Raw genomic sequence first — 13,760 nt, forward strand, 5'->3', positions numbered from 1 at the left:
TTTGAATTTTCAGAACCTCTTGGATTTCAGAATTATGGATAAGGCACTGGCACTCATAAATATTGCAGAGTGAAATCATTGCTGCACAAATAGAGATGCTGAATTCTTTCTAATAGCATAAAGTCATTGCTCCTAATGTCAGTCAGCAGAAGGATGGGATAAATTCTGAACATTTTTACTCTGTATCCTGCAGCTGTCAAAGAGTGAGTTAGATTTTTATGTCCTGACTCAGGAAGATGAACTGTTTGTATTAGATGAGAAAACAAGTTATAGAAAAAAATGTGTGTGATGTAATCCCACTCAGAAAACAGAGGGAGGTTATCTCCTATTTATGCACGTCTGTGTTTTATATGGAGGAAAAGCTTTGGAAGGATGCATACCTCACTCTTGTCACTGATTATCTCAGGAGGATGGGATTTGGAAGGAAGTTGGAGAGACTGTTAACGTTTCCTTTATATGCTTCTATAGTTTGACTTGTTAGAATGAACGTTTGATATTTTGATAATCAAATAAAAGCAATCTGTCTCTTGAAAGTTAATATAGTGAGTATTAAAGAGCACTGGCAGCCTGGCCACACTCCACTAAGGTGCGGCCTCTCTGAACCACTATTAGGGAGCCTGCTTCTCATAATTAATGGAAAGCGGGGTACTAAGCTCAGAGCTAGGCTTACAGCTCCAGTAGTTCCTTCATTACTTAATACTGAAGCCTAATATTTCCCAAAGTGTATTAGCATGTCCCCCCACAGGGACAAACACATAGACTGTTACTATGAAACGGAAATGCAGTCACCCAGGGGACCTCTTTTAATTGACCTACTTGTAGTGAATGATAACTCCAGAAAAAAATATTAATTTTTTTCCCTCTGACTCACTGAGTAAAACAAGTATGGTTCCCTCTTCATGAGTGTAATGTGTGACACTCATTTTAAGCATATTTGGAATATGTTTTAAAATAGAACTACTTCTACCATACTGCTATTTTATTTTACTGTCAAATTTTACTAGTATACCCTTAGTTCCTGAAAGGAAAATTACTAAAGATTTAGATGGATCTAAAAGCCAGTTAGTGTTATGTTTCCCAGTAGTCATCATGCTATTTACTTGGTTTTGTGTCCTAGATATATACAGATATATATAGCCATTCCCTTTAGCTCACATGCAGTAAGAATTTTGTACATACATTTCTGGGTGTGTAGATGGAGTGGATAAATGCTGAGAAAGGAGGAAAGATTCAGCACTTCTGTGATCCTGATAAAAGGAGCTCAGGAGGGGGAGTTATATGAGAAACAGCAGCCTTTGCGCATCTGCTAAATTTTCTTAAGTTTGATATAGTAGAACCTTTGCCGCCTCTTTGCTGCCCTGGAAAACATGGCTCCTCTTCATTTTCTAAGTAGCTTTTTGTGTTGTTGTTGTTTTTAAAGCCAGAATGAAATAAGCTTGTAGAGCTGTGGTTGATCTGTTTTAAAAACCTATGTATCTTCCTATTAAAGACAGGGAAATCGGATGCATGGATGTGATGCATTTTAACCTTTTGATTTAATGTAAGAAGTTAAGCACTTCCCTGTTGCAGCCTTAAATAATTTGCTCGAGGGAGTAGTTTGGAATATTATACCTGGCAACTTAGTGACGAAGAGAAAAACCCATTTAAAGCTAAGTGAAGACTATAAAATACATTAACATGGTGTACTGCCGTCCAGATTCAAAGGGAAGCAAGACAAGTGCAGGGACAAAGTAATGATTGCTCTTTTCCGGCAGCGGCGGCTTTAAGGTATGTGCTATTCCTGCTTTGCTGTTAATTAGCTATGGCTGTGAAGTTGGAGAAAAAAAGGAAAAGGTAAGAACATTAGATCAAAACCCCGGATACTTTAGCACATTCTGTGTCTTCATACAGAATCATTGTTACTCTATTTTTGTTTTATAATATAAAGACAGTAAGAAATGCAGATGAAAGAAATGTCATCAGTTTGGCAAAGCAGTGATTCTATCGGCTCTGTTCTACCGTCTTCCCTGCGTTTTGTTGTTATATGCCCCTTAGGATACCTAGTTTGAAAGGAACTTCGTTGGTTCTTTGTGAACACACCCAATTAGAGTAGTTCCTGTCTGTGGAGATTATCAAGTGTGTTTGGTTGATTGTACTTTTCTCTGACACTTGTTATTAAAAAACACAGTGTGCTTGGAACTTCGCATTAAGTCGGACCTGAGTTCTGCGGGTACACACAGTTCTCATTGCCGTTTGCTAACGTAATACTGTAATACTGTACTGTGTAACTTCATTTTAGGAATTAACTAAGATTACTCTTTATTAGACTCTGGGTAAATGTTAACTTGATTTATTTTCCCTACTCTGAGCTGGGTTATAGAGCAAATGCACATGAGTTCGATCTCTTTCCTTAAAGCATGTGGCTTGCTCTGGAAAGCGAAGTCAGTCTTTCCTGGTTGTTGGGTGGGTTGGAAGCCCTAGGCTGTGCCGGAATGGGTTTGAATGTGTGTGTGCAGCGCAGTGTTCGAAATATCCTTTGTCCTCCATCACCTGGAAGGCTGCCCTCTGGGGGAAAAGGGGAAAGACCTGCTTTCCAGACTACTCTGAGGCCACTCTTTGACCTGTGACTTAGAATTATTAGTAATTGATACCTGTTTCCATTCAAATCTTTAATACGACGCAGTAAAAAAGAGCAGGAGTGATGAGAGGCAGTACTGATGTTGAAAGGCAGTGGATTCAGGTTGTATGCGGTAGGCACACAGTTTCTCCCAGCCTGGTTTTTTAATCTCTGAGCTTGGGACATGAAAGAAAGTAATTTCAAAGGCTTTCTCTTCTCACGTTTGATAACCCTGAGAAATGAGGAAGATCTGTTGGTTTCAAGTACCTCTCTCTAGCCTTGGTCCTGTGTGTGTGCATATACATGTATAACAGATGTTTTTTAAAAAACAAACTACAGTTTCATGTCCTTCTAGTTTCTAAAGCATCAGAAAGACTCATTCCCTTGTTATTGCTAAACTGACCACTATAGTTATTACAGTCATCTTTAAAATAATTTTTATTGATCTTAAATTTTGTGATGCTCTTGATTCTGCCCTGCTCGCCTACATTGAACAGCTCTGAGGAAATAACTGTAGCCTGAGAGAATATAATGTAATTTCATTTTAAGGATTTATTTTTAAGGTTTAAGAACTGTAATATTAGTTTAAAATAAAATTATTTAAAGTATTTCACCAAATATGTATTTTTTTTGAAGCCGTCCAGTTTTATTTTAGAATCTGGGCCTGTGCACATTTGGTAACGTATCTGGCTCACTGTTAGCATGACAGCGAAAAGTCTTTATTTTTAGGATTTTTAGGAGGCATAAAGATTTTGAGTCTTTTCCTCCAGGAGTGTGTTGTCTGTCACCTTGCTCTCTCCTCTGCATTCTTTCTGAAGGAAGGTAAAAGGAGGAAAATCATCCACTCCCCATTTTCATGTCTTATCTTTCAACTTAACGTTGCCTCCAGGTATCTCTTTCATCCATTTTGAGACCAGAGGGAAGTAGATTCTGGGTGGACCTCCCCTCTTACCTTTCTCTGGAGAGGTTTTTGAATTGGCAGACGCCTTTCCATATCTATTAAGAAAAAGTAGGACTCTAAGAAGGCTAAGGGCTAGAGTTTCCAAAACAGATGAGCTTTAATGTGTTCTGATCGAGAACTTGAGCTCTCAGAAACAATCAGTGCTTTGTTAGCTAAACAAGCCTGTTGAACACTGTGTTCTTTTTCTGGGGAGAGTTTGGGGGATGGGCTGCACAGAGAGGAGTGTGAGGGAGGTGGGGGATGTGGTGAGACGGAGTGAGAGAAATTTAAGATACTTATAAATCAGAACCAGCCCTTAAAATATACAGGTGTAGGGAAAGAGTATAAATGGAGGCCCCATTCCATATATCTAAATATTTAAGTTATAACCAAGCTAACGAACTGTTAAATAAAATACAATCTCTCCTCCTATCTTGGCAAATGTACTTATATTATGACTTGTGTAGGGGAGGCAGAAACTTTCCTCTACCCTCAAGGTTCTTACAGCTGGTTTAATCAAATAGAAACAAGACAGATTAGCAGGACATAACCAAATTCAACACACATGGGTATGGGAGACCGCATCCTGGAGAGGTTCAGAAACAGAAAGAGAAAATAGGTATGTGTGACATTCTGAACTAGGGCTGAGGTAAGGTGTCTCAAGGGCTTTGAAAGGTCATTGCAGGATGGTAAGAAGAGTAGATGCTTAATAAATAGAAGCTCGTCCTGCTCTACAGACAGGTCAAAAGATATTATCTCTGATATCCTCTTATTATGGGCAAGACCCCTAATTCAGGTTCTTCTAGGGCTCTAATAGTTAAGGGAGGGGCAGAACAATCTGCACACCACAGAGGCACACCTTGAGGTGACTTGTTCTGAACCCCCACACCTGCAAGTATAGATTCCAATGTTAATATTCTCAGCTCCCTTGGGATTCTGCTCTGACTATGGCAGCATAGGGAGAGCTGGCTCAGTGGCCCAGATCTCTCCTCTTCCCTCCAGCCTTCACCCTGCAGGGGTGTGGTTGGACACACAGCCCACGCTTCCAAGCTCTGTCCACTCCTAGGGTCTGTTACGGGGATGTGGGCCCAGGGAAGAGGCCTACACAAGCCCTGAAAACAGATTTGGTGTCATTTGGGTAGGGAATTCGGGGTCCTGCTTACTGTTAGTATCAAGAGAAAACTTCTCCAATGGAAATGTAATGGGAACCATGTAAGTAAGTTTAAACTTTCTGGTAGCCACATCCGAAAAAGTAAGAAAAAAGGTGAAATTGATTTTAATAATATATGTAACTTAATTCACTATATCAAAATTACCAGTTCTAAGAAATTATTGAGTTGACATTCTTTTTGTATTAAGTCTTGTTGTACTCAGCAGCCACCTAATTAATGCCTATGGTATTCTACTTGACAGAGCAGATTTAGGGGAAGGGAGCTCAGGCTCCTTGTTCCATAGGGGTCGCTTAGCCCCTGGGACTGTGGGCAGCTCTCTTCACCTTAAAGTCTGATAGTGCTTTTGTCCTTGAATCGATGCAAAGAATAATTGCATTTTTTTAATATTTAGAGCTAGTAGCCATTTTATTTTATTATTTTAAAATATGTTTTATTGATTTTGGAGAGAGGAAGAGAGAGAGAGAGATAGAAACATCAATGATGAGAGTCATCGATTGGCTGCCTCCTGCACGCCCCCTACTGGAGATCAAGCCCACAGCCCGGGCATGTGTCCTGACCAGGAATCAAACCATGATCTCCTGGTTTGTGGGTTGACGCTCTCAACCAGTGAGCCGCGCTGCGGGGTGCTGGTGGCCATTTTTAAAGAACTAATGGAGGGTACTTGTTAAGAGTTCATTTGCTTTTTTTTTTCTCTCTCATTTAAGCTTGTCAGTTGCCTTTTACTCATAAAACTCATTACTACTCTCCTTGGTTCTCAGGAGTGGTGTGGTCCTAGTAAACTGGTTTGCAAGGATGAATATACACCCCCCTCTCCCCCCCCCCCCCCCGTTGTTGACAGATACTTTTCCAAAAGTCAGTGCTTCCATTTCCCATCTGGAGTAATTACTGGAATTGTCATCCTTCCATTCTTCACTTTCTGAAAAGTCTTTGTACATGTAGACATAAGAAACGTCCTGACCTGTAGAGAATTTTTATAAGAGTTTATTTGAGCCAAATTGATGACAGTGTCAGGAAGCAAAGATCTCAGATGCTGTGGAGAAGGACAGTTGCAGTTTCTTTCATGCATTTGGAATTAAGGAGGATGCCATGAAGGTGGGAGAAGGCAAGGCAGGGACTGGATTACAGGGTAGTGAACAAGATTGTGTCCTCTGGAGAGTGGTTGTGCTTCCAAGGGGTCTGAAAAATGGGCTTTTCAAAGGCGTATTAACCTAGATGGTCAAAAACAATGGACAGGGCTTACTTAAGGCAAAGATAAACCTTTCAGTGAAGAAGTTATATTCCTGGGGGGTGACTACCAACCATCTCTTGCCTAGTAAGGAATTGATGGTCAGTTGACCCTGTGAGGTTACTTTCTATAGTATCCCCTTTTTGTCTACATACTGTATGTGTTGGATAATGTCTATTGTCTTTCCTTCCTTGAGGAGCTTTAAAATTTTTTTTCAGTTTAATTGCATGCATGTTTTAAAACCATGACTAGTTCTACCAAATGAGGAAACATATCTATAAAGTAGGATACTGTCCGGTTGGCGTGGCTCAGTGGTTGAGCGTTGACCGATGAACCAGGAGGTCACAGTTCGATTCCCTGTCAGTCAGGGCACATACCCCGATTGTGGGCTCCATCCCCAGTGGGAGGCATTCAGGAGGCAGCCAATCAGTGACTCATCATTGATGTTTCTATCTCTCTCTCCCTCTCCCTCCCTTTCCCTGAAATCAATAAAAACATTTAGAGGAAAAAAAACCAAGATGCTGTTTTTGTTTGTACTGTACTAGGATAGCAGTTTCATCTATTTCAGGATAGAGTTGCTGGATTTAGAGAGAAAAAGACAGCCAGTTAAACTTGAACTTCAGAAAAACAAATACTTTTTTTTTTTTTTTTTTAGTGTAAGTATGTGCCATGCAATATTTAGGACATACTTTTATACTAAGAAATCATTTATCAGAAATTCAAATTTAACTGGATGTTCTATATTCTGTCTGGTAACACTATTTCAGAACTCCTTTACCCTCTCAAAAATCCAGGACCCTAACCAGCTTTTATTTAGCAGTAAATCTTCTGATTTTTACTGTATTAGAAATTTAAATTGAGAAATATTTTAATATATTCATTTAGAAAAATAACAAACCCATTCTTGTTAACATAGGTATATTTATGAAAAACAACTATTTTCTAAAACAAAAAATTGGGATAAGAGTGTTTTTGTTTTACATTTTAAAAATGTCTGGCTTATTAGAAGATAGTTAGATTTTCAGGTCTGTTTCTGTATCCAATCAAGTGTGCTGTCACAAAAGCGGGTTCTGTCTGGAAATCTCTGATCCAGTCAGGCATGCTGTCTCAAAGGCGGGTTCTTTCTGGAAATCTCTGATCCAGTCAGGTGTGCTGTTACAAAGGCAGTTCCTTCTGAAATTCCCCTCTGGACACTTAGATGAAAATGAGTGACAGAAGGCAGATGACATCTTAGATATCTTAGTATTGTTATGAAAATAAATTTGGACTTGGGACTCTCCTGTAAAGGCCTCCTGTAAAGGGGACCTCTTCTGGGGTCCCCAGCAATACTTGAACCCCTCCACTAGGAGTAGCAGACCTTGTAATTCTAGCTTGTGTTGTGTAGGTGATAGACAATCAGAATAGACTATAAGCATTGTTTGTTTCAGGAAGGCCTAATGAATCAAGTTGTAAAATATAAAGCAAATTAAAAAGTGACTATTCAGGTTTAGCAGTAATTCTTAAGGTTTTTTTTCTTTAAAATACTGTTAGGTCTACACTCTACCATCTAAGAAAATGGCTATTATAAAAAAAATCAAGGTAACACTTTCAACCTATACAACCATGACCCTCCAGGTTCATGGGTTGACCCTCAACCACTGAGCCGCACCAGCTGGGCTTAACACTTTTCATTATAGAATTCAACAAATAGGTTGGCCCTGGCCAGGTAGCTCAGTTGGTTAGAACGTCATGCCTATACTCCAAGGTTGCAGGTTGGATCCCCAGTCAGGGCACTTACAAGAAACAACCAATGAATGCATAAATAAGTAGAACAATAAATTGATTGATGTTTGTCTTCTCCCTCTGTCCCTCTAGAGTCAATTTATTTTATTTATTTTATTTTTTTATTAAATTTATTGGGGTATTTAACACCAATTTTAAAACAACAAATAAGTCACATGACAGTTTCTTTAAAATGCTGATTGGATTGATTCAGGTTTATTTTTAAGATATGTGTGTCTGTTCTAGGTATAGTACATACTGCCTAGTATTTAGGCTTGGGCAGTTTTAAAAATAATTAGCATACTGAAATAACTCATTTAAGTCTCATCTTAAATAGAAAAAGTATGGAAGTTGGCAATGGGTCAAATATAGGAATGCACAGACCAGTAAAACTTAACATTTATTGGACAACTGAGAAAATGAAAGAGCCATTAGCAAAACTAGAACAGGAGAAAGTGCTGGTCTGGGGTGAGGATGGTAAGTTCTGTTTTGGACTAGAATAGAGGGTGGCTCTGGAGAGAAGGGGTGACGGGTGATGGTTAAAGAGAGATGTTCACAGGGCAGGGAAATGATTTCCAAGGAAGACGGGGTAGGGACAGGAAAGAAACTGACAAAGAACTGACTTGTAAGGAATACCTCATTGATTGGTGGTGGGGGGGGGGGGATGAAGGAAAACACAGGAGAAAAGGTTTGGAGAGTGCTGGGAAGAGGCTAGAGGAGGAAAATGTCCTGAAAGGGAGGTGACAGGACCTTTCCAAGGGTGTGTGGTTAGCAGTACCAAGCGTTGCATTGACACTGAGGAATGATAATTGGTGCTTAAATTTGGGACTACAAGCTTGCTTGCCTTAGAGAGAGAGTAGTTTTTTATTAGTTTGGATTTGGATTTGAGAGGAGTAAAGCAGAGAAGAGTTTGACTTGTCTGGGATAACCCAGAAATTCAGACAGCCTCATGTTCTTTTCTTCCCTCTCTGTTACCATTTACATGTGTGAATTAAGATGGATGAGGGAAAGTTAAAAAAAAGTACTCCAGCAGAAGTCACCTCCTCAAATATTCAACTGTAGAACTATGTTTGTTTTTTTAATATAATGTTTATGTTTTAGATAAAACGCTGGCCTTCGAGCCCAAAGCTGTGCATTCCAGCTCTGCTGCTTGCCTAACCTCTGGGGGCTCCGTTTCCTCCTCAGCTGAGTTAGAGGTGGGCTGGATTAGCTCTAAGGCTGTGCGAAAATTACGTGAGGTTGTGCATCACGTAATTATGTGAGGTTATGACATTTGTCTTTTTCTTTCCTTTTGTTGTCATAGGTTCACCAAGTTGAAGAGTCTTAACCTTTCCAATAATCATTTAGGGGACTTCCCATTAGCGGTCTGCAATATTCCCACCCTGACGGAGCTCAACGTGTCCTGCAACGCTCTTCGAGCAGTCCCGGCAGACGTCGGGGTCATGCACAAGTGCGTATTTGAAACCCCACTGTGGAGTGTCCCTCAGAGCCCCATGGGGAGCTGCGTAGGGGCCACAGCCCATGAGATCACTTAACTTCTGCTGGTCGTATAAGTCTTGGCCCCAATCAAGGCTCTTGTGTGGAGTTCATTTGTTAGCTTTTATACTTGTTAGTATCTTGTAGAGAAGAAAATATCCCTGTTTAGAACTGAGGATCCCTACAGATAAGTGTGTTTAAACATGGGAGGAGGGGTTACTTGCTCATTTTCTGGGTTCTGTTGAATTCTAAGACTTAGAAGTTAATTTTTTAAAATAACAATCAAAGACGACTATCTGGGCTGATTCCATCTATGGCAGTCATGCTGTAATTAGCTCGTGTTGTTCCCATTTATGCCTATCCAAGTTGGGAAAATTGGTCATAATTTTTGTTTTCAAAAAACGTTTAAGATGTTTATCTCTGACCTTTTCTCTCTGTTGTATCATTGCCTCAACCCTCCCCTCAGACATTTTGCCAGGGAAAGTACATTTTCTTTTTCTAGTAATACCATCAAACTTATGGAACTTTTATGTTGATGATAAAGATGTAAAATGTGCACATTCTCTTTATAACTCTTACGTTTTCTTTAATAGCTTACAGACATTTTTGTTGGATGGAAACTTTCTGCAGAGCCTTCCTGCTGAGTTGGAGAACATGCATCAGCTTAGTTATCTCAGTCTTTCTTTCAATGAATTCACGGACATTCCAGAGGTATTGGAGAAACTGACTGCTGTGGATAAACTCTGTATGTCTGGAAACTGTATGGAGACCCTTAGGCTACAGGCCTTACGAAAAATGCCTCACATTAAACATGTGGATCTAAGGTAACCATTTTTAAGAAATATATCCTATTTGAGTGGTTGGTTTATATTTGGGAGTTACGTTATGTCCCTTTGGGTGACATTTTCCTGCCAAGGGGATCAGGCTGCATAGTTGCAATTAGCGCCCATTTTTCTATTTCTGCCCGGAAAGAAGAATGATTAATAGTAGGGTGTGATCGTACCTGACACTTGCTTTTAAAATTTTTTCATTAATGAAGGAACAGATGTCTTGAAGGCTTTGCTTTGTTTTGTAGGTGTGAGCCCAGTTTTAATTGACACAAATAGATAGGGGCTGTTGAGCCAGGGAGAGTTATTTATGGGGAATGAAACCGTATCACTGGCAGCAAAATGGATATTTTCCTCTTAGCCCTCCTCTGTGGCTTGAGGCAGTTAACATCACTGAGCATATCTCCTTTCTTAAATTTGTTTTCCTTCCTTGGCTTCCCTAAGTTAATATAATACATTCATCAAATTAGATTTATTTTTTTATGTAACTTACACATTTTAATTTTCTATCTCTCCATCCAGGTGGTTCTGCCTAGTTTACTGGTCTTTACAAAAATATAGCACCTCATAATGTCTTATTTGGCCCAAGTTTAGCTAGATCTGCCACTCTCACCCCTTACAAGAGCAGGGAACCTGCAGTTTGAATCCTGATCTCACTAAACTCAGCTGGAAACCACTAGCCCAACCCTTGCTGCATCAGAGATGCTCCATAATCATCCCGTAGTGCGTAAAGTTCAGTGTCGTTTCTCATGCAGAAAGAACCAGTCCACAAGGAGGAAGCTGTTCTCAGTTTCTCTATTTTAAGGAAAAACAAGCCTGTTATGGGATTGAATTACTGCAAAAAACAACACATGGGGCTTAGGCTTTCCTACTGACTTGCCCAATTCGATACTTTTTCAACCAAACTAACTCCTGTACCAGGTAGGAGTTGATGACCATGTGTTAGCCATGTTCATTCTTTGGTGAGAGATTTGATGTCTCTGTGCAACTGTTCTCGTCTCTAAATTATAGTTAATAGAACCTAATTCGTAGAGTTTTAGAAGGAATTGAGGGACAAACCTCACTTTGAGCAAGTGTGATTACATTACTGTTATTACCTGATTGAGGATGTTTCTCTACTCATGGAACCTGCTCTGCTGTCATTCTTGGCATCTTTACACCTTTCCGTGTGTCAAAGGTGGTTCTTTCCCTGCTTTACTACCACCTCTCCCTCTCTAGATAGCCCAGACCCTCCCTCAGACCTGTCGCGTTCCATCAGTATAAAGTCGCATCATCTCGTTCCCTGTTCCTCTGTGTTCATGGCATCTGGCCTAGGAAACCCATTCATTCGGGCCTCACAGCGAGTTGCTTGGCTTAACCCATCCTCAGACTAAAGGAATAGTCAAGCCTGTCGCGCCTGGGAAAGTGATAGCAGTTTTGGGGACCTAGAATTCTTGATTCGGAAGATGCAAGTGGTCATAATTTATCTGGCTTTGAGAACTTTTTGGAACATGACAAGTGAGGGAAATGAACGCTTTGTCTTGTTAACTTTCTTTCTAAATTGTTAACATTATTTGCCCCTGAATCACCTAGATTGAAAAACCCTTCATATTCAGAAAAGACTTTGGACATTGTAAATGTTGAATGATTGTGAATAGATAACTGCTTCCTGCAAGGCCACCGGTCAAAATCTGTTCAGATTTGTTTATAATTCTGCCTTAATATTTTAAATCGAAAGTAGTGGAATGATTTAAGAGGAGATTCACTTAGTTTCTGCAAGCAAAGGGCTAATTTTATTGATTCATTTTTTTATTCCTTCAGATGGAAATGTTACATCAGATTAAAAGTGATCACTTTTCTTTTAATCTTACTCTTTTTCTCGTATTGCTGTTGAGTGATATCATTTCTTCTGTGACATCATTAATAATTCCCCCGTCTCTTCTCTGTTCAAAATGTAGATGTTACCCACGCCTCTCCCCTTGGTCACTTCTCTTTCTGTGTTCTGCCTTGCCAGTTCCCTGTACTCTTGGGCTTCATCATTCGCCTTTCATCTCCTTGTTAATCATTCCCCAGTCTTTCTCTAACCCTTATTTCTCTTTTTGGAACTAATTCCACTTCAGCTGCCAACTAGATAATTTCACCTTGGTTTCCCCTGCTGATACACTTAATCAAATACATGTGAAACAGAGTTCAGTTTCTTTCTTTATTCAACCAGCTCTTCCTCCTGGATTCCTGTTTGCTGATAGCAACACCACGTCATTGGTTATCCAGACACAAACTTTGACTCTGTTTCTAGTTTACCCCCAGATTCTATCAGTTCTTCTTTCACTCTAGTTTCTCCCTGGTCCCTTCCTTTTCCTTCTCACGGCTACTGTTGTCTCCTCGCTGAGCAAGCACAGTCTTGCTCAGAGCCTTCAGTTCTCCAGTTCAAGGTATTCAAGCTCTTATATCTGGTTTCCACCCACCAGGTTGTGAGTCCCTTGAGGTTGAGGCTGTAGCTCAGAGCTGCTCAAAGTATGCTCCTCTGACCTGTGCTGGCGAGCCAACTATTTGCTACTTTTCCACAAGATATGTAAAGAAATTGAGACTTAATACTTTAGAAACATACAGTGATTATTTGGGTGTTACCCACGTCTCTTATTGCCACAATATCCAAGTAGGCTCATAAAAGAAGACTCATCTCATTGCACGGGGAATAGACCCGTTTGGTGTTGGTGAAGTGAGCCACTCACCGTTGTGAGTTGTGTGCTGGTCGTGTGCAGTGTGACTACACATCAGTCTGTGACATCCAAAGTTTAGAAAATAGGTCCTTCACCATAGGTAACCTGGGAAGCACTGCTCTTGCTGATCCTTGATCCCCCAGTGTTAGCTCTTAGGAGATGCAGTACTTGATGACTATTGATTGACCAGCCCATCTTCGCATCCATCTTCTCAGTCTTCTCACATACCCTGCACTGTTCACGCATGACGTTCACGCATAATGTTCACCCCGTGCCCTTCTGTTCAGTCCAGAGGCCGTCCTGCTGCTTCCTCAGGACGGTTTTCTTCTCTCATTTACATCTTTTCAGTTCTGCCTCCCCTTGGGATTCAGATGAGATGTTTCCTTTTCCATCGCATGTTTTTTGACCATTTTCTGTATTTTATACATCATTTATGGCACTTATCACTCACTTATAGTCCTTATACTTTATATATGAAAGCATATGTGATTTTTCTTCACTAAATTTCAGAAGCTGTTGAAAGACACCTCATTTTGTTCATTTCTTATGAGCACAAAGCCATAGTTCATGGTCATCGTTATCACCATGGCCTTTCACTATTGGCAAAGTAATGCCCAATGAACATTTATGAAATGGGTAAAATGGTGGTGTTGAGGGGATTGTTTGAAGGAAATTTTAACCATATTTTGCCTCTTTAAAAGTTCATCCTAAATAGTTGTATTATTGTGTGAACCTGAAAACTTTTGATGTTTGAATCCTGGTAAGACTTGACAATTTAAACCAAAGAGTGGGAAAGTTATCTTCCTTTTCATTACAGTTTTTCTCTTGTCTCCTCATTAAACCAACCCTTTATTTTAGTGTTAGTGCAGTGAAATTGTGGGGGTAGTTATTTCAAATGAAGATGATAATGCCACATCATGAAGGTAATATAAAGTGTAGAACAGGGAGACCATGGGACATGTTTTCAATTCTTGCAGTCTTTTATTTCCAAAATGAGGTTCGTTTCTTCTTTTTATTCTGCATACATATTCTGGAATCTAGCGAGCATTTGGAAATAGTTGGAT

General features: G+C 39.9%; 1 protein-coding gene across 1 annotated transcript in view; it reads left to right on the plus strand.

Moving 5' to 3' along the window:
- PHLPP1 (PH domain and leucine rich repeat protein phosphatase 1) overlaps nt 1–13,760 on the plus strand; it is a 176,072-nt gene that overhangs the window by 122,415 nt on the left and 39,897 nt on the right. Inside the window, exons 5-6 of the mRNA XM_087819143.1 lie at nt 8,998–9,144; nt 9,764–9,994. Of these exons, the coding sequence (XP_087675269.1) occupies nt 8,998–9,144; nt 9,764–9,994 (378 nt within the window). The remainder of the gene's footprint in view (nt 1–8,997; nt 9,145–9,763; nt 9,995–13,760) is intronic.

Source organism: Miniopterus natalensis, chromosome 7, assembly GCF_054644295.1.
Source record: "Miniopterus natalensis isolate mMinNat1 chromosome 7, mMinNat1.hap1, whole genome shotgun sequence".
Taxonomy (NCBI): domain Eukaryota; kingdom Metazoa; phylum Chordata; class Mammalia; order Chiroptera; family Miniopteridae; genus Miniopterus; species Miniopterus natalensis.